The sequence below is a fragment of the Mycteria americana genome, chromosome 21 (genome assembly GCF_035582795.1).
Source record: "Mycteria americana isolate JAX WOST 10 ecotype Jacksonville Zoo and Gardens chromosome 21, USCA_MyAme_1.0, whole genome shotgun sequence".
Taxonomy (NCBI): Eukaryota; Metazoa; Chordata; class Aves; order Ciconiiformes; family Ciconiidae; genus Mycteria; species Mycteria americana.
Window position 1 is genome coordinate 2445500 of NC_134385.1, and position 27770 is coordinate 2473269.

The 27770-nt window shown below is 49.8% G+C and overlaps 1 protein-coding gene across 1 annotated transcript in view; it reads left to right on the top strand.

Moving 5' to 3' along the window:
- Positions 1-27274, top strand: part of CSMD2 (CUB and Sushi multiple domains 2) — a 315212-nt gene extending 287938 nt beyond the window's left edge. The window contains 15 exon segments of the mRNA XM_075522188.1: positions 2286-2459; positions 4720-4902; positions 11754-11930; positions 12754-12933; positions 14157-14330; positions 15528-15701; positions 18738-18811; positions 20236-20347; positions 22266-22445; positions 22877-22942; positions 23534-23695; positions 24280-24392; positions 25127-25214; positions 26393-26531; positions 27115-27274. Coding sequence (XP_075378303.1) covers positions 2286-2459; positions 4720-4902; positions 11754-11930; positions 12754-12933; positions 14157-14330; positions 15528-15701; positions 18738-18811; positions 20236-20347; positions 22266-22445; positions 22877-22942; positions 23534-23695; positions 24280-24392; positions 25127-25214; positions 26393-26531; positions 27115-27274 — 2156 coding nt within the window.
- Positions 27275-27770: the final 496 nt, after the last annotated feature.

Genomic DNA, 27770 nt, shown 5'->3' on the forward strand with positions numbered 1-27770 from the left:
CGTGCAATTAGCCTGACTGAGGACAGAGCATGTTTAGCACCGCTCAGGCATGGCTGAGTTTTCATACACCCCCTCATCCCCGCGGCTTTGAGGGAGGGAAATGACAGTGCGACGGTGAAAGAAATGCAGCCTTTATTCTGCTGCGACACAGGTGCTAAAGAGGATTTGCTTCCTGACCCCTGCTCTATGTTTTTCCCTCTTTGTTACAGTATCCTGGCCCTTTCTGCCGTTGTGGTTTGCAGAGAGAATTGGGAGGTTCTGGGTGACGGTTTGGCTTAAGGAGTATTTCCAGTAGCGTAGAAAGACACTAAATACTCCTGGTGGTCATGTGCTGCGGCAGTAAAACCTAGCCTGGGAGATCTCCATGCATCGTATGAAAGGTGTCAGTGGTGCTGTCCCTGCCTTACACTGGGGGAAAGCCAGGTCCAGACTGGACTGGGAGTTGACGTAGGGCTGCCCAGTGAGCGAGTGGCAGAGGCAGGAGCAGACCCCTGGCAGACCAGCCCCCAGCACAGCTAGTGTTTCCTTTTGGAGCCTAAAGCAGCTGCCATCTCCTCTTACCTGGCATAACGAATCGCTAAAGCGGTCAGAATTATGCTCCTTAAGTTCGAATTGGCTGAGCTGTTCCAAAGCCATGATTGTTTCTTTTTTCTCTTGTATTATCCTTCGACACCTAATCATACAAAGTAGGTTTTGGCACATTTTACTTTCCTTTTGTTAGCAGCATGCCACCTTCTCGCATTTGCAGCACCCTGCACGGGCCATGGGGAATTGACAAGTGATAACCGCGTGTTCCCGCAGCCGCAGGGGCCCCGGGAGAGTCGTAGTTACCTTTTAAAACCTGGGAGCCTAATATCTTGCGTTCCCCTCAGCGCGCAGCTTTCCAGCTAATAAAAGTCATCTCCTTCCTTAAAATGTTGAGCATCCATTGACTTGGAGGATTTGTGGGCATTCCCAAAACTTTGGAAACTCAGTTTTGGAAGGTCAGTTTTATGACTGATTATCTGGATTCATGGGCTTAATAGTTTAGAGAAAAAAAAGTAAGAGATTTTTGCATCTTTGTTTTCTGTGTGTTAAACTTAGGATGTGCTCAGTGCTGAAACCCATACCCCTTTAAAGTGTTTCTAGCTGGGCACTTAAAATTCCTAGGCACTTCCTAAAACGTAAATTAAGAAGGTTGATGCCAGACAAGCTTGGGTTGCGACTGTTGTCTCATGCCTGTTTCTGAGGAGGGAGTAAAACAGAGTTGATCCCCTTTGAGGGGTGGGAGAGCGAGTCCAATAAGTGAAGTACACAGGAGCAGAGCCTAACGCATCAGAAGAAACAGTCTTCACACCATGTACGTAAATCCTTTAAAAACCTCCATACTGCCACAGGTTTTAAGCTTAGCTGAGTCTGCTGGAGTATCTGTTATTAAATTGTTAGTTACAGTGTGAGTTTAAGTATTAGCTATCAAACCCATTTCCCTGCAAAGCGTCCTTGGTTTTAGTCACAGCTCTGCACCAGTATATTTCAACGCCCACGTGCCCAAACATACGCATGCTCTCCTTTTTATTGAAACATACATCATGTTTTCTACCTCATGCCAGTATTGGTATTTTTAGACTCGAGCAGAGGGAGATAAGATATCCGTTGCAGACGCTTTCCTTCAGAAACCGCGTGGTGCGTGGTCTTCAGGCTGAGCATTCTCACCCAAACCTGCCTAATAGCCCCTAGATCTGTCGGTGTATTTGTCAACCGCCTGCCTGTCTCCGCTCCGATTGCTAAGCTAAAGTAAACCTATTAATTATTGTTAGCGGCGGTTTTTTACTAGCAATGGTCGAGTGAGCAGTGCTCGGAATCTGCCAGGATAATTTGCTCAGATGTGACACGGCATCGATTGCAGCTCCGTGTCGCAGGGCCTGGCGCTGCCAGGGGTGGGTGGGGGTGAGGGCGTGCATGGAAATATTCATGTTTAAGAAGGGATGAGTTTTCCAAGGAACCTGCAAAATGCCTGTCGGTGTCAAGACTAGGCATTTATGCACAAACTCTTGGCAGTTCTTACAGGACGAGCTCATGTCCCCCAGGAGACCGAAGCAAGGTCTGCTATGCCACGCCTGCACTGTGGCATGAGCCCCCGGGCGTTTGGTGGGCTCTGGGGCAGACGAGTGGGTTTAAGCTGCCAAGGTCCTGTGCAGCGACCTGAAACGTGCAGTACTTTGCTGTGTGCGTGCTGCATCTGTCTTCGAACGAGCATCGCGGGCTCGTTCCCTCGCGGCTGAAGCTGTTGCATCTGTCTCTTACAGTGGTCTCTTGTGGCCACCCCGGCTCCCCACCCCACGCTCAGATCTCGGGTGACAAGTACACCGTTGGCTCTGTGGTCCGGTACAGCTGCCTCGGGAAGCGGACTCTGATTGGCAACTCCACTCGCATGTGCCAGCTCGACGGGCGCTGGAGCGGCTCCCTGCCGCACTGCTCAGGTGAGGTGGGCTTCAGGAAGGAGGGGATGGGGCAGTCCCATCCTCCGCTACCCCTTTTTATCCTGTGAGGGGACAGCCTGATGCGCTGCGCTTTGAGCTGGAGAAATGCACGTGCTACAGAGGGAGATTGTGGAAGACTCTGAAAATCACTGCGTCTCAGCTATCCAGTCTCCTGCAACTTGGCTGATAAGCACTGGCAGAGAGGAAACCGCTCGGCTTGCAAGACGAGGAATAAATCACTGCAGCAAATATTTGTGGTAGGAGGTGCTTGCTGCTTTACAGTTTCCTTCATGCAGAGTCTGTACAGGATGAACGTGTCTTATGCAAAATCAGGTCCTTGCGTCCTGACTGCAGCATCTGACCCTCTTTCTCATGCGTTCCAGTAGAAGCAGCCCATGTGGCCCCTTTCCAGGGCCTGACATCTGCTGTTATGGCACCACAGCAGTGCCCGGTCTGCACGAGGCAAGTGGAAGCTGGTACAATGAGTTTCCACATCATCAGCGTCTCCACTGAGAGCAGTTTGGCAACAGAAGTCCACCCCCACTCCTGTGCCAGAACGAGAAAGGTCTTGCACTGAAAACATCCTGATAAGCAAAAAAAGTCCCTGATGAGACGGACTTGGGTCAAAGTCCTGGGGGATGCAATGAGATGTGCTTGCCAAGCCTTCCTGAAATCGGGTTGCTGGGATCTCAGTAGAAGGAAGGGTGCTGAATGCCTGGCAGGATGCTGTGCAAAGCCCTCCCCACGCCATCCTGTCACTTGTTCCTTGGAGAGCACAGAGGCAGACAAAATAAGAACTTAGCTGGAGCAAGGCATTTGGGACAAGTGTTAATTTTTAATTATGCCACTTAAATTTAGCAGCTCCACTTGACTAAGTTTAACCTCTACTTTGGAAGGGAGAAAGAAATCGGGCAGAGTCATCTTCATATTCAGAAGCCATATCTGCAGAGTTCTTGATGCGTAGCTGCTCGGAAGGGTTTTCTGCTCTAATTCTTGCCTTTTCCCCATGTGGTTTTCCCTGTCTCTCCTGTCATCTTTGCGGGTGGATTTTTGGAAACGTTCAGCATTACTCTGACTAGTTCCTGCTGTCATCTGTTGCATGTGATTTTTCTCAATGACTTCATGGAGGCAGCTTTAGAGCAAGGCTGATGGCGTTTGACAGGCCCTCTCTGATTTGGGGCCAGGTGAACGACCGGTACCTCAGAACCACGATTTCCACCCAAGGGCTTGGGGAGAGGCTCCTCTTCTACACCGAACTCAGGCGGTACAGTTACAAAAGCCGTGAAGAGGCAGCACGCAGCTCAGATCATCTCCTGCCAAAGGTTCTCCATTGTCTGCGGAAGATCCCTACAGTGTGACAGCAGTTTTTGCAAGATGAAACAAAAGACTTGGATATAAGTCTTTATGTGAAAGAAAATGCTGAACCTGGAGCGTTCTCCCCCTTCTCTTTACAAGCGAGTACATTCCCCAGATGATGAATATGCTCATTATATTTTATATTACATGTAACGCTGCAAAGGCTGTACCTGCAGCAAAGCACAGAAGGCCCAGGAACCGGGAACTTCATTGCTAGCTGCAGGAGTGAAATAGTCTTTCCTGGCTCGGGGGTGGATGTGTTTACACAGATCATTAGTGGAGAAAGCCAAGAGCAGGCGTACGCGGTGCGAGCCTGTGTCAGGCAGCGAGGAGGTGGGCATTTCTCCAGCCTGCTCCAGAGAACCCCTGCGAGGCATCTGCTACGGCTGCTCCCTTCCTCCTGTCCCCCCAACTTACAGACGGCAGCTCAAAGTGTTCACAACTTGTACGAGCGGATGTTTCTCAGCTGGATCCCTCCCGCCTCTGTGCTCCAAACCCAACAGCTTCTTGTTCTGCAAATACAATAGGGCGTGCTGAGGTGGCTTGGAGCATGTTGTAATTTCTGCTTGGAGGGAAACCATTCACTTGACTGATGCTGGCAACCGAGCTGCTGTCTGCTGGAGCAGCTGCCACGGAAGCAGCTGCAGCTGGTGAGGGCTCCATCTTGAGATGCAGGAGTTACGGCCATATTTTGCAACCAGCTTAAAACCGGTGGGCTCACCGAGTCAGGGGACGTTTCATCTGGAATTTCCCCGCTCTGCTGAGAGCCAGTCAGAGTTAAATCGTGTCAGCCACGCGATCCAAACCTGCGTGCTGGCCCTCTGAACGTGCGCAGTTGAGAGGGAAGAAGGGCCGAACGCCATGACTTGCTTACTCTGCTGATACTGTGCTCTCTTCTTAACAGGAGGCAGCCAGGGCGTGTGCGGTGACCCAGGGATCCCCTCTCATGGCATTGGGCTGGGAGATGACTTTGATGTAGACAGCGTGATCCGGTTCAGCTGCGAGCCCGGTTACGTGCTCCGGGGTTCATCCGAGAGGACCTGCCAAGCCAATGGCTCCTGGAGCGGCACGCAGCCAGAGTGTGAAGGTACTTTCCCAACCCCGCGTCCTCTCCTGCGTCACACCAAGCCTGCTGGGGGTGTCCCCAGAATTACCGCCGCAGGGACGGCTGCCCAGCCAGCCCGGCCCCTCTGTTTTAGTTGCCAGGAACAGTCTGGTGCTGTGAGAAATAATACCCTTGTTCAGCGTTTCCTCCAAATACTCCGTGTATGTCAAGGACCTCAATTCTCCATTTCCCAAACATCTGCAGGTCACATCTTACAGGAGGGTTTTTCGGTGCTAGAAAAGGAGTATCACCTTGTTGCGTGCCCAGCTCTGCTCCGCTGTGCAGGGTACACCGGGATGGTGTAACGCGTCTCAGGTCATTCACGTTCATGCCAACATCTGGAGTGAGGTATAGAGTAGGAAGGGCCTTTGGGATCTGGTCCTCGCTTCCAGTCATCCCCCGAGACTGTCGCTCACAGGCTCGCTGCCAGAATCACTGGGGTGAATGTCTCTTGATCTGCATCATGTATCCAGCTAGATGACCAGAAATGCCCCGTTTTGGCGTAAGATCGGTGGGTACCACTGACTAATTCATTGTTGCTTTGTTGAGGAAATTCAGCAGAATGAGAAATGGCAATAGCTTCAGACCTCCGTTAAAGCTGGAACTGGCACATGCAAGAGTCATTTACATTAAGCAGAAACACAAAATGCAAATTATAATCCAGTAAGCATATTTTCATATTTGAAAACCCCAAACCCCTTATTTTTCCATTTGAAGGAATCAAGTAAGACCCTATAATCCAATCTAATAAACCCCCAGCCAGATTCTCTGAGCTGTGCTGCTCACTGCTTCTGTTTTATAAAAGAGTTTAAAAATCAACTGGGGAGAGAACAAAAGCCAAAACGGGGCAGGATACCAAATGCAAGGAGACCTGGGCAAGTGCTTCTCTCCAGCTGATTTGAAAGCCAAAAGCTCAGAGAGAGTTTGTAAATGAATTGGAAATTTATTCCAAATTGATGGAGCTCTTGATTGAAAAGACACTGAATCATGTTATTAATATACTCGGGTCTCGGGTTTTTTTTCATTCTCTGTTTTTTTCTTTTGGTGGAAAGGCTCTGTTCATTAATCTCAGGATAAATAACCCATCGGGTTCCAGCGGCACCAAAATACAGATCCCTGGCAGGTTTTTTTTCATACTTTATGAATAATAATAACATTATGCCTATAATGTAGTCATTTAATGTTAAGTGCTGACTGGCCAATATAGGAAAGTAATTTACAGTGACGAGCAGCGTGCTGTGTCTCTGACATTTGTATTCACGGCGAGTTGTGAGCGCTACAAGGTGTTCTTCTGTCTGCACTTTGGGTGTTATATTCAACTTTCTGGAAGAGGTATTTATAGGAGAGGGAGGGGAGAGATTAATTTTGGGATTGAATTCAGGGCAAATGAAGATGAGAGCTGAGTGCCCAGGCAGGTGCGTGGAAGGAACGGGCATCTCTGCTGATGTGGAAAGGTTCCAGCCCGGCAGCGGAGCCGCTCGGCACCTCCGTGGTGCTTTAGCTCTCTGACTCAGCCACTTGTTCGCTGCTCTCAGCCACCAAAATTGAGCAAAATCAAGCCTGATGGGGCTTCACAGGTCAGCGGCGCTCGCCTGCCCAGGGAATCCAATGCAAATTGCTCTCCAGAGTAGCTGCTAAATGAGCGCAGAGGGTCCCGGTCCGTTCAGCAGGAGGCGAGGGCCCACTGCAGAGGAACGCGTAAGCGTGCAGGCGTACAGAGAACACCGTGCAGTCCCACGGCATCAACGGAAGGGAAGGAGAGAGGAGCTGTTACCTCCGTTTCAGAGGGCGAGCGAGCTGCCCTAATAGGTTCAATTACAAGACATCTGCTTGACTTTGAAGTCAGGGGGCTGACGTCCGACTGTTGGTGTCTTCCTGCGCCGGGACCGGTACAGCTCCGATCCACAGAGGGGCTGTGTGGGGCAGACGGGAGCACTGGGCTTGGCAGAGGGCCACCTGGAAACTCCCTGCCTCTTAATCCTGGTGTCTTTTACCCACTGTCCTGGTTTCAGCTGGGACAGAGTTAATTCTCTTCCTAGTAGCTGGCATAGTGCTGTGTTTTGGATTTAGGATGAGAATAATGCTGATAACACACTGATGTTTTAGTTGGTGCTAAGTCGTGCTTACGCTAAGTCAAGGACTTTTCAGCTTCCCGTGCTCTGCCGGGCGCACAAGAAGCTGGGAGGGGGCACAGCCAAACTGCCCCAAGGGCTATTCCATACCGTATGGCGTCATGCCCAGTATAGAAACTGGGGGGAGCTGGCCGGGGGGCAGCGATCGCTGCTCGGGGACGGGCTGGGTGTCAGTCGGTGGGTGGGGAGCGGTTGCATCACTTGTTTGGGTTTTTTTCCCTGGGTTTTATTCCTCTCTATCTCTTGTTGTTTTCCTTTTCATTACAAGTTATTATTATTATTATATATTTTTGAAAAAAAATTATTAAACTGTTCGTATCTCAACCCATAAGTTTTCTTACTTTTGCTCTTCCGATTCTCTCCTCCATCTCACCAGGGAGAGAGTGTGAGCAAGCGGCTGGGTGGGGCTTAGTTGCCGACTGAAGCTAAACCACGACACCCACTAAAACATTTTTTAAGAAAACTGAAGGAATAGGGAGGCAGGAAGAAGTCACAGCTGATTTTTCCAAAATGTACAACTGGTTTGGAATTAAATTAATTGCAGGGACTCCTTCTGAGATTCCTGCTTCAGTCTGTTTTACATAGCTCTGGTTTTGTTGTCCCAGTAAGAGCAGCTTCCCTGGCTTTCTAAAATTGCAGATTTCAGGCTTCATTTAGCTTTAATTTCCAGCAAATTTTCAAAGTGTAAAAGAAATTTTAGATGCTTTTTTTTTTTTTTTTCTTCTTTCTCCTCCTTCCTGGTGCCCCATCTGTGTTCACCGAGGAGTGGTGCCAGGAGGGGGCTCATCAGTTGTACTCTGCCGTGCACTCCCTCCTCCACTTAGAAGTTGAGCAGAATATTTGCTTTTATAATGTTTATTGTTTCTCCAGGTGAATTAAAACTGCATCCAAAATGAGATGGGGCTCTGGCTGCTCTTTGGCACTTTCAGTAGACAGAAATGTGTTTAAGTGGTAACACTGGGAAAAGAAAGTGAGTTTTATCTCATGCCCATTTGACCGCTGAGGACACGGGAGGTGGCCGGGCTGGGATTTGGGTCTAGGCTGCTTTTTTCTTTCTCTCTCCGCATGGTTAGGTGGGTTACGGGTTACTGGGTAAATTAAACAGCATGGAAATTACCAGCCCTGAAGCAAAGGCTTTGAGACTCCAAAGGCTCTCAGCTGTGTCTCATTCCAGCAGGAGGTTTTGCCTGATGTGTCAGACATCATTAGGAGAGCGTTTCAGCCGGGCGGTCAGACGGCAGCAGAGCCCAAAAGAAGGACCGACGGTTATAAAGATCAGGGCAGAGGAGGGGGAGCACGCAAAGGACACTGTATTCACACGCCGCCTCGAGCATAGTCAGACGGGCACTGATAGCAGTCGTCAGCCCTCGGCTTTTCCTTGCTGCAGTTTCCGAAGAGCAGGGCTTGCTGCTCCTTGCAGAACTGTGCCTTCTCTTGGCGCTGGCTGAAGGAGCGGCCCTGAAACGAGCCCCTCTCACGGCGCTCAGGGAGGCGTTTGCTGTGCGGGGCTGGGGGAGCTTAAAGTGCGTAACAAGATGCAGCCCTTGCCCCTTGCCCTGCTCTGGGCGATGCTGGTTTGGCTAACGGCGGTACGTGGCGGGGGGAGCTCGGTGGTCTCGTCTGACCGTGCTCAGAGCATCGCTCGCTTCGTGCACAGCTACGCTGGCTCCGAGCTGAGCGCCTGAACGGGACCCAGAGAAATTCCCTTCTCCCGGCAGCTTCTCGCTGTAAAACATGTAGGAAAAAGCAAAGGCAGGCAAGGGGGGAATCTTAATAAGCTTTTCAGAAAAAGGATGCATGGATTGGAATCAAATTAATTATTGCTGAGCTTTGGAGCACCTCTGAGCTTTGTGATGTTTTATATAGCAGAGGCCACTTTGTAGCATACAGAAGCTTCCCAGCTCCCCCCAGCAATGACGGGATCGCAGGGAACAGCTCCGGCTGTCGTCAGGAGTCACGGCAGACACCAAAGTCCCCGCTGTCTCTGCTCGCGGGCCGCCCCAGCACACGCGCACAGCACGCATCCTCAAAAATCAAAATTGCTTCCTCTCTAGGTGGAAGAACTGGGGGAGAGAGTCGCAGCACCAGCCCGTGCAGCCTGCTGTCGCGCCCGCTGCGGCCAGGCACTGGCTCCGAAACTCTGCAGTCAGCAGCCCTTCGTGTTTGATAACTGCAGATGTAAGAGCTAGCAAGGAACGAGGGGAGCGAGGCAGCGTGCCCTTGACTTCGCGACAGCCCTGAGGAAGCAATAAAGCGTTGAAGGGAGCTTTACAGCTCCCAGGTTAGGGCAAGTAGCTGAGTTTTCAGGAGGGCTCAGGAGCACATTTTGAAGTGTTTGGTTCCCACTGTGCCATCTCCCGTTGGACTTTCAGAGGAGCTCGGAGCCAGCCCATCCCGCATGCTGAGCTCAGCCCAGGGCATGCTGAGCTCAGCCCATCCTGCTGCTTGGCCTGGAGCTGCTTGGAAAATCTCGTGCTGCCGGCAGGCTTTAGAGGTGTGCAAGTACTTGGTGGGGATGGAGTTAATTGAATTTAACGACCCTTTCCGTGGGGTTTGCTCAAAAAGGACTTCATAAAAATCACTGTAGGAACACAGTTTACTTTGACAAAGAAACAAACCCAGAATCCCCAAGGCGGGGAGTTCCGTAACAATCTGTAAGTCCCAGGGACGTTTGAAACGTTTCAAAAGCAGCAGCGGGCTTTGGCGTTGTAGGAGTGCCCTGCGGTGCTCCTCAGCCTGGCAGCGCGGTACGGCCGGTCTGCGTGGCCGGAGCAGCCTGGGGCTCGGGGCTCTCGGGTCTTGGGCACAGGCGGGGAGACGTGTGCTGATCGGGGTATGAAGGGTCTGGACCCTGCGCTTGTCTGTCGTGTCTTCTGCAACGTGGCAGGAACCGAGACTCGGGGGCGAGAGGAGCAGGACGAGCTGGCTCTCAGCACCCCTTGCGCTCCCCGCTGCAGCGGAGAGTCAAACCTTGCTTGTCATATCAGTCATTTCAACTGAGCGTCATCTCCTGAAATATTTCCCTGGTAAAGAAGCAGCAACTCTAAGAAATCCCCATCTGATGCAGCTGATTTTCGGGTTACTTTCTTGAATTTCGACTTCAGTTTAAAGGCGGTTGGGTTTGAGATTCTTAAGGAGACGTGGGCGGGTATGACTATGGGACTTCCAGGGTCTTTAGGATTTATACCCCATTCAAAAACCAGAGCCGAAACCAGTTTTCTTTTGGGGCCTAATTTATTTTATATCTCCCACTGAAGCAAAAGGGAATTATTTACCTGCTTACTGCTCACTTGCATGATTAGATCCTATTTATATTTAAATTATGATTTTAAAAGTTCAAACCTTCCATCCTTACATTTATGGCTTCTTTTATATCTAACCTATACAGGTCGCAACTGCTGCACGCTGTGATTAAACCATTTCCACGAGTCTCCTTGTAGTCACAAAAGCAATATTTTTGGGTCACCTCTGCGTGTTTGGCCACATGCATAGGTGGAGGAGGTTGGGCAGGAGAGAACAGCTGATGTATGGGCAGGCAGTGAAATAGTAATTTAGAGCTTTTTCTGAGTTGATAGAATCTGACTTTTATCCCAGCATCTCTTGGAAATGACACCGTGTATCACAGAGACGTTGGCTGCATGAGAAATCTGTAACGAGAGAGCACCTCGGATGATTTCAGTGCCATGCAGAGTTTCTGTGCACACAGTCCAGAACGGTTATTAGTTTCCTCCTGTCAAACAGATATGCCTCCCACAAGCTCCTGTGTTAACAGGCTGTCAGCAAACTAAGCAACAAGGCAGAGAAAGACTTCTCTCCTTGCGTTGGTGGCCTGTGCTCATTGCTTTCCTGCTGGGGCCTGAAGTTGCGTTTCCTCGTGGAGAACGGCTGGCAATATCGTGTGTGTGTGTTGGGGAGGACTCCCAGGGTCACCTTGTGTATGCCCAGACTGATGCTCTTGCAGAGATTGTGGCATGTTGCTGGGGAGGTGCGGGAGCCAGGAATTTCCTTGTCAAAGAGCTGGGAGCATGCGGTTTAAGCCTTTCCTTGATTCATGTGATTTTCTTTTATGTCCTGTAATTTCAGAGTAAATGAGGGCTGGATGCAATTATTGCAGGTGCTTATTTTGTCATGAGAGGGCTTCGTGCACCACCATTCACTCTGATGCCCTTTTATTGCCGTGGTGCCGAAGTACTTTAGACATAAAACTTGGGCACTGACAAACCTGTAATTGTGTTCCCACAGTATTCTCCCTCCTCTGAAAGCGTAATTGGACATAGCTGGGCAGCGAGCAATGCCACAGTGGGAGAGCAGCGGGCTCCCTTGCTGCTTTCATTCCTTTGAAGTCTGCAAAGTTGTCGGCTTCCCGAAGGGGCCGGAGGCAAAGCGGCACGCTCGGGGCCGGGCTCCCAAACGCCTGCAAGGTGGAGGGACTCCCGGCTTGGCACCGCCTGCTTTCTTGGCCTGGAGGAGCAGGCAGGAGGGGGTTGCTCCCAGGCTTGGCTGTGGTGGTGAGCTGCAGGATTTTGCACAGAATTTTGCACGGAATAGCCTGTTCTGTCTGAGCTGATCCAGGGGCTTTGCAGCTAGTGTTACTTTTATTGAGAACAGTCAATTGCGGGATGAAAGCCTTGCTTTTTGGTTTGGGGGGTTGTTTGTGTTTTGTTTTGTTTTGTTTTTTAACTTTGCCATTTTGCTTTCTAGTTATATCTTGTGGAAACCCAGGAACCCCCAGCAACGCGAGGGTTATATTTAACGACGGCTTGATTTTCTCCAGTTCCATTATATATCAGTGCCGGGAAGGCTACTACTCCACAGGAGTGCTGAGCAGGCACTGCACGGTGAACGGGACGTGGACTGGGACCAGTCCAGAGTGTACAGGTGAGCGCTGGGATGGATTCCTGGAAGATGAGATGAACGATGCTGCCAGGCGCTGGGGACGGGTTGTCAGGGTGTGTTGGATGCTCGCTGTGGATGTGAAACTTTAGCTGAGAAACTCGGCTAAACCGTCTAGTGGCAGCAGCAGTCGCTCAGCCTGCAACCTCTGAGAGTAGCTAATGGAAAACTCTTGCTTTGGGTTTGTTTTTTTCCAGTTGGATGAAGGGAGCTCTGTAATAACTCTCATGAGTAGATGTCAGCCGACCTGGAGGGGCTCTCCGGGGCTGCTGCTGAACACGAGCATTCCTGCCTGCCGGTGTGCCGGCACCGGGACGTGCGTGGGCAGAGCCCCAGCTCAGAAGCCCTCGTGAACGTGTTGCATTTCCTCACGGTTCCCACCCGCAGGTGCCTGCAGCAGGAACGTGGATGATGGCAAACGTGGTTTTACATAAGAGACAGTAACCTAGAGTAAAGAGAGGAGGGGGTGCCATGGGCAAACTGTCTTCCACCTAGCCCAGGTTTGACCCAGGTTTTCTTTAATGGGTGTTAATACTTCTTCTTGCAAGGTCTTAATGTGCCATTAAGATCACTGCACACTGCGCTGAGTAGAAGCAAAGTTTTCTCCACGCGCTGTAGCCCAGCCTGCTCCGTAGCTAGTGCCGCTCTCCAAATCCTCTGTGCTACAAATGCTCCCTTCTCCACGATTAGTGGATTACATCCTGCGTTGAAAAATGCTCAGGACCCTCGGGTTTCTAGCTATTGCAGATCCAGAAGCGTGAGACAAGGGATGGTCAGCCAGAAATGCGTCATTCTTTTTCTTTGGCAGTGATCAACTGCGGTGACCCCGGTGTGCCAGCCAACGGCATTAGACTGGGCAGTGATTTTACCTACAATAAAACAGTGGTGTTCCAGTGCACGCCTGGCTATATGATGGAGTCAGACAGGGCATCTTCTCTAACCTGCACGAAAGACCGAACCTGGAATGGCACCAAACCTGCCTGCAAGGGTAAGACTGGTTGCTGAAAATATTGGAGGATACAAGTTTTACAGGGCACAAACTTTTAGTAACTTGTGAGAAGGTAATAGGCAGCAACCACGGCATAGTGCCTGGAGCCCACCTGGGAGTTTCTCAGTCCTATCGTTCAATCTGTCCCCTGTGTTTATGGCACTTACACAATTTTATCAACATAGCATGAACACCTTGCTATCTTTAGGCCTATCAATCATCGTGATATGCCTGGGAGGGAGGCAATTGCTATTATCCTTGTAGCAGAGAAGGAAAAGTGAAGCACAGAGCATGAAGTGACTTACTCTTCACAAAAACTCAGATCAAACTCGAATGAAATATTGTGTTTTGCAAGCACACACTTTTTGGCATCGTCTAGAAGTCTGAAAAATGTTTCTTCCAACTCCTTTCATTATTTCCTAGTTCCGAGATTGCCTCTAGTTCAGAGATAGGAAAGGGAAATAATAGAGCAGTTGCAGGACAGGCTGGATCTCTTCTGCAAGTGTTTTTACTCACCCACCAAGTGTAGATAAGGCTCGAGGCAGCATCTGTGTTCTTTAGCAATCTGGAAAATTCACCTGTCATGAATCCGATATAAATGCAGACCACATAGAGACTTCCAGATAGACTCCAGTTCCTTCCGAGGCTGTAAAGAGCAATTCTTCCACTCCTCTTTCATTCTCTCCACTGAGCTAATGTTGCAGGAATAATACAGAATGTGGCCAGAGTCTCATTTGGAGGCCAGGCTGATTTGCATGAGCTTAGCATCTTTCCCAGTGCTCCCCTGAGCTGAAAAGCAAAGCACTGCAAAAATGTCATATTAAAACACCCTAGAGTAGATGAAATACAGACTGGTTGTTGATTCAACTGCTAATCTGAAACTCAGCCAGGTTGTCCAAAATGCATGAATCTTTCAGGGAATCTTAGATGAGTTTTCACATTAAGTCAGGCTGGATTCTTACCTTCGGTTGGAGATGAACACGGACTCAGAAATCTGACTTTGAGATTTGGGATTTGATTAACTCCAAACTTCAAAGGAAAATCTGGGGGTTTACAACTGCGTGCACAGCTGGAGAAGTTTGTACAGCCCCTTGCTAGGCCAGTCCCAGGAGGTGCTCTTTGAAAGCAGAATATAACTTTGATCCTACATGAATTTGCTTGTTAATGGAAATAACTATGCTGAGAAGTCAAGAGAACTGAGCGTGCTTTTGTTTTTCATTCAGCTATCATCTGTAAATCCCCACAAGCCATCCCCAACGGGAAAGTCGTGGGCTCCGATTTCAGCTGGGGCTCCAGCGTGAGCTACGCCTGCCTGGAGGGGTATCAGCTCTCCCTGCCCGCGGTGCTGACCTGCGAGGGGAACGGGACGTGGAGCGGGGAAATGCCCCAGTGCTTTCGTGAGTAGGCAGCCATCTACGTGTTCACGCGCGAATTGCGTGGAGAGCTATGGTTAAAGCCCAGTTGTTTGATGCTCTCTCTCCAACATCTCTGGTCTCCATGCAGCTGATTTTAGTGTCAGCTCTGCCTCGCCTGGCAGTAGCACAGAGGCCAGAGACTGACCGTTCTCCGCATGCAGGAATTTAAATACCTCGTTGCTGTGCTTCCTACCCCTAAACCCAAGGGAAGTCTTGCGTTAACTGAAGTCAGTGCGAGTTTTGCATGCCAGGAGAAAAGCACGATGATGCTTGGAGTGCTGTAGCCCAAAGTCTGAATGTTCTCCCCACCTCCGACAGCAGCCGAGTTGCTGGGAGTCTCGGTTTGCCACCCCTGTGACGAGGAGGCGGTAGTGGCCGCGGGGATGCAGTCAGCCGCTCCACCTCTTGTAACGGAGGTGTGAGCTCATGTTTGCAACAAGTCTGAAGATCTTGCACGTTCCTGTCCACAAGGCATCTTTAAAACTGGCTGTCTGTCTGTCTGTCTGTCTCCCCGGTGACTGAGTCTGCAGTCAGGGCTCTTGAAACTGCCAAAGGCCGTAGGAGAAAAACCTTTTGGCAAAGGGCACTGCGTTGTTGCAGCAGAAGTTAGGAATGTTTTGTGAAGGCAGAGCTTTGGCTGGCTGGAAACCTGTGTGCTTGATACAATAGCTAATGCAAAAAAATTAGTTAAATGTCTCATAATGCCAAAGGCAGATTTGAGTTTCTTTTCTGGGCTGAATGGCTGGCAGCTGCACAATAGCCATTTTCATATTAAATCATACAAAGCCCTCACTGTGTTCCTTGCACCTTTCGCTGGATCTTGTATAATTAGTGGGCTTTCTGTGTGACACGGAACCATATAGTAATTTGACATTGTGCAATTAGAGACATTTTAAAGCTAAGCATGCTGTTAGGAAAAAAAAGGAAAAAAAAAAAAAAGAAAAAAGAAAAGATGGGGGAGAAGGTGGAAGTTAATTAAGAGCAATTGACAAAAAGAGAGAATTACAAGGGAAGTAGCCAGCAACGCCTTCTGCCGCTACTAATTCCCTAGTCAATCACAGAGTTTGATGGCAGGGAGTGGTAAGGTTCGGGCCATTAATAGACCCATCTTTAGCTTATTAACATTGCTTGCTCTTGAGGAGGTTCATCACAATCCACTCGCCTCTTTGCCTGTTGCAGCTGTGTTCTGCGGTGATCCGGGGATCCCCGCTCAAGGCAGGAGGGAGGACAGAGGCTTCACGTACCGCTCTTCCGTCTCCTTCTCCTGCTTAGCCCCGCTCGTGCTGGTGGGATCAGCCCGGCGGTTCTGCCAGTCCGACGGGACGTGGAGCGGGACCCAGCCCAGCTGCATAGGTGAGGGGAGACTCCTCTGTCGTGAATCTACGAGCAAAGAGCTTTGAGCTGTCACCTTGTTTTTCCGTTTGTAACGAAGTCGGTTTTCTTTTCTGGCTTTGCAGAAATTAGCACTTTGTTTCCCTGGAAATCAGAATGTATAAGGATGGTGCGTTTGGCTTGTGCGTACTAGCTGGTGGTAAACAACCTATCTCCTTCTCTTGGGGCTTGCTGCTTAGATTCAGCGCCCGTCCCCATCATTCCTGTCCCGATGTGGCCAATACATAGTGCGTCCGAGGAAGATGATCTCCTCCCTGTTGCTGCTCCTCAGCGCTGTGCTTGGGCTGCCGGTGGGCAGGAGGGAGAAGTTCCTCTGCGGAACTTTCAGGTTAACGTTTGCAACCTGGGCCGTAAGGTTTGAGGCTGTGCGAGAGCCCGCGGAGGGTAGCACCACGCAGGGTTCCCGAAGGCTGGTGCTGCCCGAGTTACCTCTGGGGCCGGGGGCAGTGGCCCAGTGCAGCGCTGCGCCTGCACAGTGCTGGGCTCTGGTTCTGTGCTGCTCCCAGGCTTCCTCGGGGACCTCCCACCCAGCACGCTGCTCTGTGGAGATGCACGGCACCGTTATCAGTGGTGGGACTGAAAATGCAAAGTGACCCCAGAGAGCAGCCGTGGGGAGCTCTGCTGCTCACAGAAACCGAGCAAAACTGAGTTCTGCCTAAAGGGTGCACGTGAGAGCTCTTACGTTCCCTGCTGCCTTTGAATTATATCCAGAATGGCAGAATAGCAACTCCTAGAAGTATGAAGGTGCTGTATACAGAGATCAAAATCCTACAATTGCTTTGCCTAGCTGCAGTGTTGGGATTCAGGCTGAAATTTCCACGCGTTCTTCAGGTGCCCATTTTCTGGGGCTTCCAGAACCCTTTGAAACCTCTGGGAGGTGTGTAATCGTAATTAGTCACAGCATTCTTCACCTGTTTAAAACTCTGGCTACGTTCTTGAACTCTAGGGCTCCTGTGGTGATAAACTGCCCAGGCTATGTGCTGTTACCTTAACTGTCTGCCTGAACACCACCATCATCACCTTATGTGGGCATCTGGGGCAGAAACAGATCTCAGGCTGTTCTCCACGGTTTCCAGTCGTTCTAGCTACATCTTAAATGCATCACCAATTACAGTAATGTAAAAATACTTGTGGCCTGAACCGCCAAGTTTCATATTGATTTCACCAGGAGCTTTCTCACGTACAAAGAGTTGGGAGCACCTGCCTACTGTTGTAGTTATTGGCTTTAAACACTTCATCACTTTCTTGCAAATCCTTGTCCGGGATCCTGTTGTACGTACGTGGCACCCAGCCCTCCGGAGCCATCTACGACTGAACGCAGCAAATACAGCTGTTCATGCTGCCGATGAAATGTGCTTAGAATTTGTCTCCCCAAAAGAAACTACGGGAAGGGAGAAGACTTGTGTGTCTACAAAACCCTAACACCCAAAATGTCAGCTTCTGACACAGGCAGCTGAACCCAAGGTGGTGTATTTATTCAGATCTCACCCATTTTTGAGACACGTTAGACTGCCAGCACCAGAGACCCCCCAGATGCAGTCAGGAGACCGAGGCTCTGCCCTCCACCCTCTGCCATCCATCACCTGCTACCTCATCCAGCAATGGGGCTCCTTATTTATTTATTTTAGACGCTGTGATTTATCTGGGGGCTTCCATGGAAACTGCGTCAGTGATAAATGACAAAAGCTCGGCAGAGCCGAATGACAGACAATGAATTAGCTTGTGTGCCGCAGCCCCGAATCGGCCACGTTTTGTATCCCTTGTTTGGTTACTCACCGCAGCTCCGAGGACCTGGGGACGACACCAACAAGCGCATAATGTTTCAGCGTGAAGAGGCCGATTAGTCAGATCATGAGGAATAAAGGCAGGAGGAAAACCAACCATGCTTTTAGGTACAGAAGTTGTGCTCCCTTGTCCTGTAGCTGCAGGCTATAGTGACAGGCCACTTCTGCCCCACTGTGTTTGGTTGTGGAGACTTTTCTTAGTTTATTTCTTGCCTTGCACAATCCTGTTAATTAATATTTTGAGTAAGTGTAGAGAGGGATTTGCTGTGGGGCTTCTGGTCCTTCTCGTAGCAATGCTGAGCATGCTGAAGAAGGAAGGCTGGGGATCAGAGCAGACTCGCATCTGACGGCACTGAGATCCTACGATGCTCCAGCTCCCTGCGAGCGGAGCTACCCCTGGCTGGGTGCCGGAGCATCCCTGTGGCCAGCATTGCAGCTCAGCTCGATCCTTTGATCCCAGGGAGCAGGGAACCTGCTGCTGCTGAGCTGCCTTTCAGACAGAAGCTTCAGTTTCCTTTGCTCAGTTTGGGATGCTGATATTAATGTGATGCATCTCTGCCTTAATTCCATTGATGCTCTGCTACTGTCGACATGCTGGGGAAAAAAAGAAAGTGATAGATGCTAGAAGAGCAGCAGCAGGTATTCCTACTGAATTGTGCGTATTCATCTTCTGATAGATTGAGACCAAATGAGGCGTAAAGAGAGATTATGTATCTGAGATGCATTAAAACTTCCAGCCCCCATCTATCACTACGAAACAGCGAGGTGCGAGCGGTGGCCGAGCTGAGCCCAGAAGGACGAAGGCGCTGACCCAGGGCACAGGAGAGGACGGGGTCACCGCGGCCCTCGGGGGGGGTGGCCAGTGGAGGCGGAGGGCACAGCACTGGTGAGCCGGGTCCTTCGCTCATGGGGTGTAGAACAGGGGAAGGGAAGAGAGTTGTCCCTGACACAAGATTTATGTTCTTACTTTTTCTCGTGGGCGATAGAGTGCCTCTGGTTAGTTTGCGTTGCAGCAGTCGGGGATTTAAGAAACAAAAAGTTCCATGTATTTTTTCTTGTTGCCGTGTATTCCTTCTGTAGCAAAATATTTCTCTCTTGTTGCAAAGGCGCAGCATGGTCTTTCTGTGTGGAGAGCGGGGGAAGGCAGAGCTCAGACGTACGTGGCTTTCACAACTGCTCCTTTAAAACACTGCCTCTGTTCTTTCCTTTTAAGACCCCAGCCTCACAACGTGCGCGGACCCCGGCGTGCCTCTCTTTGGGATGCAGAATAACTCCCAGGGCTACCAGGTACCGTCACGGCAGCGGGGTCCCCTGGGCTGCGCCCTGATACTTGCTGTAGTTAGTCCGTGTCTGAGTCCTTACATGGATTAATGTATCTCCCCGTGAGCAGGACATCCCGGCATGCTCGATTAGACCTCAGAGTGCATTTGTACAGGATTAACTAGCAATGCATTATTTATGATATTAATTACAGTGCTAATTAATAGTTATTAGTGTAATTAGTATTCACATTGGAGACATAATTTCCATTCATTTTCAGACCAAATTCTGTAGGTGGTTTTCTTAATCTCAGCTCCCGTACAGTGTGAAATCAGTGGAAAGGAGAGAAAAAACCGAAGCGATTCCCCGGGGTGCTCCATCTCCAGCCTCTGCCGCCGTCCCTGCGGGTGCCCGCTCCCCGCTGTGATGGAGCCGGGCGCGGGGCCGGGATGGTTGATTCCACGCGGCTGTTCCTGCCGGAGTGGATCTTTCAGTTTTGCTGCGAATTAGTTATCTTAATCCTGGGTTTTAATGAATTAACTCTAGTTTTTAATTAATACTGAGACACCATAAGGCTGATTTCTGTAAGAGCTGCCCGTCGGAGAGCCGCACACCGTAGCGGAGCCCGCTCAGGCGCTCAGGCAGGGGATGAGGCGGTGGCTGGAGCAGGGTGTTTCAGGGTGGTACCCAGGGGACCGCGGCAGCCAGGAGGGGCCAGGAGCGACTGGGATAGAACCCGGCGGCAGGGTCGGCGAGGAGGTGGCCCGCACGGTACAGCCTCGCTAGGGAGGATGGGAAAGGTACTCAAAGCCCTGCTCGGCGATTTTATTCCAGTATATTCTGGTTTTAAAGCAAATCCAGTTGCGATAATGGGGCTCGCAGCTGAACAGCATCGTACTGCCAACCTGTCTGAAGCAGGGAGTGAGCTCCATTATATGATAATGGTTTGGTTGAAATAATAGTAATTTGGTTGAAACCAAATGCAAAGAAGTGGATAGTCTGCAAAAAGTAAGCATGCCTCAAAAATATTGAAAAGTCAGTTTTCAGGTTTTGTGATCCTTTTTGCTGCTCACAATCCAAACTGGCATTTATAATATAGCTACAGGATGTTTGTTGGTACTAGTTACATTGAATATCCCTTTTGGCAAAAATTTCAGCCCATTCTAATAGCACCGGTGTTTGATGCTGGCTTTGGGTATATTTAAAAGACAAAGCAGCCTTGCCTCTATCACTAAAAGAAGTAACTCCCTGCACAGTTAAAGGCCGCAGCTTTCCAGGGGCTCCGAGAGCTTTCTCGACACCAGACTCTGGCAGGGCGGTGAGGGCAGGAAGCCGGTGGCTGCCCTCTCCAGCATATAGAAGGTGGAAATTTATAGAAGTACTTTTGCATTATAGGCATGGGTGAATCCCATTGCACTGGGGAGTTCCGTGTTTTATCTCCTATTTAACAGGTGGGAAGCATCATCTTTTTCAAGTGCCAGAAGGGATACCTGCTGCAGGGCTCCACCACCAGGACCTGCCTCCCCAACCTGACGTGGAGCGGCGTGCAGCCGGACTGCGTCCGTAAGTCTTGAAAAAGTTTTTGTCAAAGGAAACCGGTGCCTTTAACCGTGCTGTTGCCTTGTTTTGTTGCTGTGCTTCACCGTGCAAACTGCTGGCTCTGAAGAGCTGGTAATTTGGGGGGCAGCTCTGAGAAAACATGCTCTTGAAGAAAAGGGAGATCACACAATCACTTCTCTCCTGACGTGACTACACCAGCAGCCACTTCTGATTTCAGATGAGGTTTTTTTTTTTTTACTTGTCCCTTCCTCAGAGACATAGTTTCAGGTGAGACTTTGTTTTGTGCTTCTGAAACCGCATTTGATGGCCGAGATGTGAGCTCATGCTCCAGGGACCAAGGTTAACATTTAGCCAGAAGGGCTCTCCAGCAGAGCAGTGTTTCTCCTCATCTTTAATAACACGTTGCTCTTTCTTTTAAGCTGTCCATCATCTTTTCCCTGCTACACTAGAAGGAGTTTAATTTAATGTATTTAAGTGGTAATATCCATCATGGCCTCTGTATCATAAGCGTTAAAAAGCTTTTTCCTCTCCCTTGTGACCTGGTTTATCGGTGAGTTATTTTTCCGCTAACAAACCCTGTAGGTGCTCGTTCCGCAAGCAGCCCAACCGGGGCACCCGTCTTTAAAAACTCTGACACGTAGCATCAGGGGAGAGGGGGCAGTTGCTCTGGAAGGAGCTGCCCTTCCCTGCTGCTTGCCTGGGTGCTGGGAGCGCGTCCCCACGTTCACAGGCTTCTCTCTGCTGAACTGGAAGACTGCAGGGATGCAGCAGCAGCTGTGGCTGTACGTGGGATTTCGCTCCTGATGCTAGGTGCATTGAAATAGAAGATGGTTTTGGCTTACCCGTGCCAGCAAGGACTCCTGAGTTGTTGCCGTTAGGTTTTGTGTAAAGCCCTCTCCATCCGCAGCGCGGGGCTGGATGCAGTTACTGCTAATGAGTGCCGAACTGCCGCCTCCGAGCTGGGCTGCGGCCTCGCAGCCGGGGCTCCCAGACCATGCGAGTTCAGGTTAGTCTTTCAGCTTTCGGGGTTTTGTATTTCATCTTCTGTAAAACAAGGATGAAGATAATACCTCGTGAAGGCTGCCAAGGATTTGTTTTCGTTCATGAGCAGTTTGAGGGCTACAGAAAGGGCAAATTTACAGTGTGGGTGAGAGGGAGCTTCCTGGCTCTGTGATTTATTCGTTTTGTGTCGTAACTTCTCAAGGAAAGCGGTGACACATTTACAACAGGACCTGATAGAGCAGTGCGGGCAGACGCTCGCTCTGGTGGCAGGGAGCTAGGCAAGCTCAGCTTCGCTTTCTGTGGCCAAATCCTGAAAGTTATTGAGCAATTATAGGAATTTATGACTATTGCATGCTTCTGAGGACTTACTGTGTGATCCTATGGACAGGTGGGTGCAAATTATTAGTAGGACAGTGGTCCTATGAAGAAAGACTGTACAAGAACAGATCTGTAATGCACTCACTGGAATCACCGGCTTAACTTACTGGGTCTTGATGTCCTGTACAGGCAGTTTTCAGTCCACAGGTACATCTGGGACACAGTTCTGGGGTAAGAGTTCCAAGGAAGGAGGAAGGTGTCTTTAGCGTCGTTTGGGTTTGACTTTTTTCCCTTAAAAGGTGGGGGATGGCAGAGCCTGATTTTCAGTTCATGGAAGCTGGAACCGAGTGAAGGATCCCCTGAGAGCTTTAGCCAGAAAGAGCAAGCTAGCCAGCGAAGCACAGGAAGCGGTCTCATTAATTCATCTGGCTGGGAAAAATCTAGGCATGGCATTGTCTCCCTCAGTAAGCAGAGAAAGGTTTTGCTGAAAAAAGCTCTTCGAAGAGATTTCTGTCCTTGCTGACATCGTGGTGTCACTCTTCTGCCTTTCTGCGTACGACTGGATGGTGTCTCTCATCTCTGTTTTCCTTCTGCTTTTCAGCTCACCACTGTAAGCAGCCAGAGACCCCCTCCCACGCCAACGTCGGTGCTCTGGATTTGCCATCTCTGGGCTACACCCTGATCTATTCCTGTCAGAGCGGGTACTATCTCACCGGAGGATCTGAGCACCGAACCTGCAAAGCAGATGGCAGCTGGACAGGAAAACCACCTATTTGCCTCGGTAAAAGCCCTGAGCAGCATGACCCTGGTTCCACGTTTACCTGCTCCTCTGCAGCGGGGAGCATTGCAGCCCAAGAGAAGACAGCTATTCTCTTAGACCTGCACGAGCGTGTTTGCATGAGCTGGCTGTAGAGACCACGGCTCTCACGTTCTTGAAACAGAGCTGCGTGGCTCTCGTGCAGCATGGTGGCTCTCTCTGGACACTTTGGTTTGGAGCAGGTGGCAGGGGAGGACAGTAAATGAAAGCTTTGGGCTCTTTGGGCTGGGCAGGAACCCGCCCAAAGCCCTGGTACACAGGGACGTGCAGCCACGTTACGTGTGTGAGCAATGCCAGCTGAAGGCTGTCCTCTGTTAGCACCGGCGCAGTAGAAGCGTCTCAGCGGTGTCAGACGCCGCAATATTCACCGGCGGTGGTTTGCCCCTCTCTTTCAGCTGATGTCCGCCCCAGCGGAAGGCCGATCGGCACCGCGCGGGACCCACCGCTCGCCAAGGTGTCAGGTACCGTAGCGGGGCTCGCTCTTCCGTGGGACACAACAGTGCTAGATCTGGACCTTGCTGGCTCCATCCCTTCCTGTCCCTTCCCCAGGGCAGCCGGAAACCTGGCTGTTCCTTGCAGGTCTTGAAACTGCTGAGCTGGTGAAAGCAGCCCGCGTGCCCCATCCTGTTCATGCTTCGCTGGGGGATGGACAGGAGCCTTAAGGGAGTCGGGCACCAACATTCACTGCCCTCCCCAGGGCACCCTGGAGACTGGAGCCCTCTAGGATGTCTTACATTAGACCTTTTTTTTAAAAAAAAAAGGTTTTTGTTAGCTTTTCCTAAGAAATTCTTTTGGGGGTTGGTTTGTTTTTAAAACTTTAGAGGCATTTTTTGTCAAAACAACAAAATTAAAGGCATCGGCTTGTTTGTTCTCCTCTCTTTGGCTTTGTACTCGGCAATGATAACACAGAGAGTGGGTGGGATTTGAGATATTTAAATACATATTTATGAATTCAAAGGAGGAAAGGAATTTGCTCTATTTTGATTTCTGAAAAATGGAAATAAATGGCAACGCTCTTGTTTTTCTGCATCCCCAATTGCTGTGGTTTCTAGTGCCTGCTGATGTGTTTGCAAGGAATTCCCTTTGGAAAGGCTCCTACGAATACATGGGGAAAAAGCAGCCTGCGATGCTGTCTGTCACTAGCTTCGACCCTGCCACCAGTAAAGTCAATGCCACTCTGATAGACCACAGCGGCGTGGAGCTCCAGGTGTCTGGTAAGGGAGCCGACGTGGCCATTTGTAGGGGTTTACACTTGTCATAAGTGCTCTCTCAGAGCAGGGGCAGCGCGCTCTGCTGGATCAATGATGTGGATGTTCTGATAGAGCTTTACAGAACCAGCCAGGTTTGCGGTCTCCAGTCTCTGGTTGGACCGAGACAAACAAAATCATGTACCTGAGTTTGCTTTGACTCCCTGAATGGCAGCTGAACCCAGTCCATCGTCCGTTCCCAGTGTGCTGGAGCGGTGGACTTGTAGTCCAAGACAAACAAGATTAAAGTTGTGAGTGCTCCTTGTCCCTGCCCTCCGTGGAGCACCAGGTTGTTACTGATGCAGCAGCATAACCTAAACATTAACAGTTGGGTCTCTTCCCACGTGCACAATGTCTTTAATATCCTGGGGGGTGGACGTGGGATTGTGCGTTTGCGGTGTGTTTCCCCCCGCATCCCACTGCTAGGGTTGGTAGCAGTTGTTGTTGTCCACTCTAAGATGATGAGCTGATTTCTCTGCTCTCAGAAAGCTGATTACTTCCAACTCGAAGAGTCATTGTGATCTAGTGATGAAAAGTCACTTATTTTTCAGGCATTTACAAGAAAGAAGATGTGCACCTGCTTCTCCAGGTTTACCAGATAACGGGGCCAGTGGAGATCTTTGTCAACAAGTTCAAAAACGATAAATGGGCTCTAGATGGACATGTGAGTGCACGAGCACCTCATACACAAAGTCCACCCACACAACTCCTCCCATTGCTATTGCAAGCCCAGCTTTTTTCTCGCTGAAGCTGAGGGAATAACTCCCTTAGCTGGTGGCAAGATGAGGCTGCTATCCTCCAGTCACCTGCCTGCTTGAAGGGGACGTAGGGTATTCTTCCAGGGCGTGAGATAATGTTATATGATAGTCGGCTCTTCCGTGCTCCCTTGGAGCTGTATGGGTTTTTTTATTGCCCTGTGGTTTTAAATCTGCAAGTCTTCCAGATAACCCTAAAGGAGAAACCAACATGATTAATTCCATTTTAACATTTTATATCTGTTAAACATCGAGCTAGAAGAGCTAATCTTCCCTTATGGAGTCAGCTTCTCACCCCAGTTTATGTGTCTGGTAACTTCCCATGCCCTTAGAGATCCACTGGAGCTTAGAAGAAACACGCATCTGATTGACCCAGAGCCTTCGCTATCACTGTTGAATCTGCAACGGGTTCTGTAGTTTATTGCAAACAAGATTTTTTTTTTTTTCCCTTCCTTTGCAATGTGAGAGTCTTAACAAGTTGTTGTTGGGCAGTCAGACTTCTTAAAAAGAGCCATGATTTTCTTGGGAATTGAATTAAATTCATGCTATGCACAAACTTGAAAGAGGCTGTGAAAAGATGGGTGCTAAAATCCCAGGGAAGTGTTGAACAAATCTGTTGATCTCTGGTCTCCTGTCATTCCAGGTCTCATCGGAGTCGTCAAGTGGCACGTTTGTGTACCAGGGCTTTGTGCGTGGCAAAGGCTTTGGGCAGTTTGGCCTCCAGAGACTTGGTAAGCTTCCTCCGATTACTACTTTTTCCACTGATTGCTGAAAGCTAGATTTTGGTGGTAGTGGAGGTTTTCAAACAGGAAACGTTTCTCCTGTCCCTGGCTTTACTTTTCAACCCCACTGGGCCAGATCTTTCTTTATAGCTGGTTTTGAACTGTCAGGTTTAACCTAACCCTTTCCAGCTTCCCTCCGCACATCGTTTAGAAGAGAGCTGGCAAAACCCACTGGGGTAGAGAAGTCGGGTGCCCTCAAATCCCTGTACCCCAGGGGGGTGGGAGGTGGTCACGTCCGAAACGGCTTCTGTTTCTTTGCCTTTGAGGCAGAGCGGTGCCACGCTGCAGGGGGAGCGGGGTCCCATCGCCTGGCAGCACGCCCACCCTGCACTTTGCTCCTTTCTCACCTCCAGTGCCTCCCTGGACGCTGGATGCAGCAGCTCTGCCCTGGCTGGTGTTTAAACACTAAATACATTGAGCACCAGATATTCTGGCAAGGGGGGCTAAGCCCATCCTCAGCTTGGATAACACAAGATTTGGGGGAGACAAACAACAGAACAACGAGATTTTTAATTTGGGAACGAAGTGAGGCATTTAAATAACCAGGTTTCTGTTCAAAGACAGAAAGAGTTCGGAGCCACAAATAGCACCTGGACACATTTTTTCTCCATGTTGCCAGATGTCTGATGTAAAAGCCCAAGTCCCATTGCTACCACAAAAAGTGCCTCCATCTCACTCTCAGAAATCACAGAGGCACTTGAGAGCTTAGACAACCCAAGGTCTAAGCTCCTAAATATCTCTTAAAATGTGGCTTGAGCTCTTGAGTCTCTTAGGATTTTTGGAACCTGATCCTGGAGTCTTGTCACCTTTATGGAGAATTAGACGCTAATTATTGCAGCCTTTGAAAGTCTCCCTTAAAGCCTAACTTTTAAGCATCGGAATTTGAGCATTTTGGCAAGATAAATCTCTTTACATCTCTCTCTAATTGCAATTCTAAATAAATGATGATGTCTAAGCTAGGCTAGATCTCCAAACCATTCTTCACGCAGCTCAGAAGGTTTTGGTTACCTTTTACAGCAACACTTGTCACCATCGTGTTCTGTTGTTGATGGTGTAACCTGTAACGCAAGCAAACCCCGTTTCCCACAGCGGTGTTTTGAAACGTGTTTACTTCTGCTGTGTTTCAGACATCAGCATGATGGAAAATGATCCAGAATCAATAGGACACCATTTTGCATCCAACAGCAGTTCTGTGGCAGCTGCCATTCTTGTGCCTTTCATAGCCCTGATTATTGCAGGGTTTGTGCTTTATCTCTACAAACACAGGTGGGTTTCAGGAATGATGCGAGTAGGGTGAAACAAAATCAGGGGGCTGGCAGAAATATTTGTGAGCTTGCCTTAAAAGCCCTCCCCCTAGACCTGGTTTCTCATTTAATTCAGAAAGTGAAAAAATAACGGAGCAAACATGCGTGGAGGGGTGAAGGGTGTTAGGAGAAGAGAGTGTTGAAGGCTTTTATGACCATTAATAAGATTTGTGGCAACATTAAGGTAGGATAAGGCAAAGTAAATTTCATACTTCAGCGTTCAAGCTGGCTTTGCGTATGTTGTAAATTAGTTATTTCTCCTGATCAATGCATTGCTGTGGAAACGTTGCTGCACTGCAAAGCATCGTGCAGACGGGCCACTCTGCAGAGGGAGCACGCTTAGGGCTATGGCAAAGCCCGGGGAGCTGCCTGTGCTACGAATCTGTAGTAGGATTTTTCTATAGATCCCTTCTGCTTTATCCCCAGATGTTTACCCTCTTCAAAAGCAGCTTTTTCCTTTCCACTGACTTCTTGTCAGGGCTATTCCGCTGGCTACAGCAGGAGTAGCTGTGACCTCTCTGGATTTTCTCTCTGACACCCTGCAGGAGAAGACCAAAAGTCCCCTTCAATGGCTACGCAGGCCATGAGAACACCAACGTCCGAGCAACGTTTGAAAATCCTATGTACGACCGAAACCTGCAGCCCACGGACATCATGGCCAACGAGACGGAGTTCACAGTCAGCACCGTGTGCACGGCCGTATAGCACCCGGCCCCTCTGCGGTGAGTGGGCACAAGGGGAGCGCAAGAGCGGGACAGTGCCACCGCCCTCCTTGTGTTTGTCACTTGCAAAATGCTGGGTTGAAGCAGTTGGTTCAGAGGAGCACCCAGCGTGGTTCCGATTGCCCAGGGGATCATCTCTGCCCAGGGCAAGACCCAAACCAGCATGCCCATCTCTGGGTGTCAGGTGCTCACTGCCAGCTGGGGCGGGACCTCTTGGGGACCAGTGGCAAAGCAAATCCAGATAGCTTTGTGGTGAGGACAGGCACCAGGTGAAGGAAAAAAGGAGTCTCCAAGAGGGATCATTCACTGTGTGGCTCCAGACAGGGTGTTTTGCACAGTGATCAGAGGAGGGTAAAGCAAGGGGTTTAAAAGTTTTACTGCACAGGCACAGAGAAATAACTCGGTGTCATAAACAAAAGTACCCTGTGGTCTTTAAGAGCGCTTCTAGGCTGGAAAGTTCGTAGTTTGAGATAATGAAG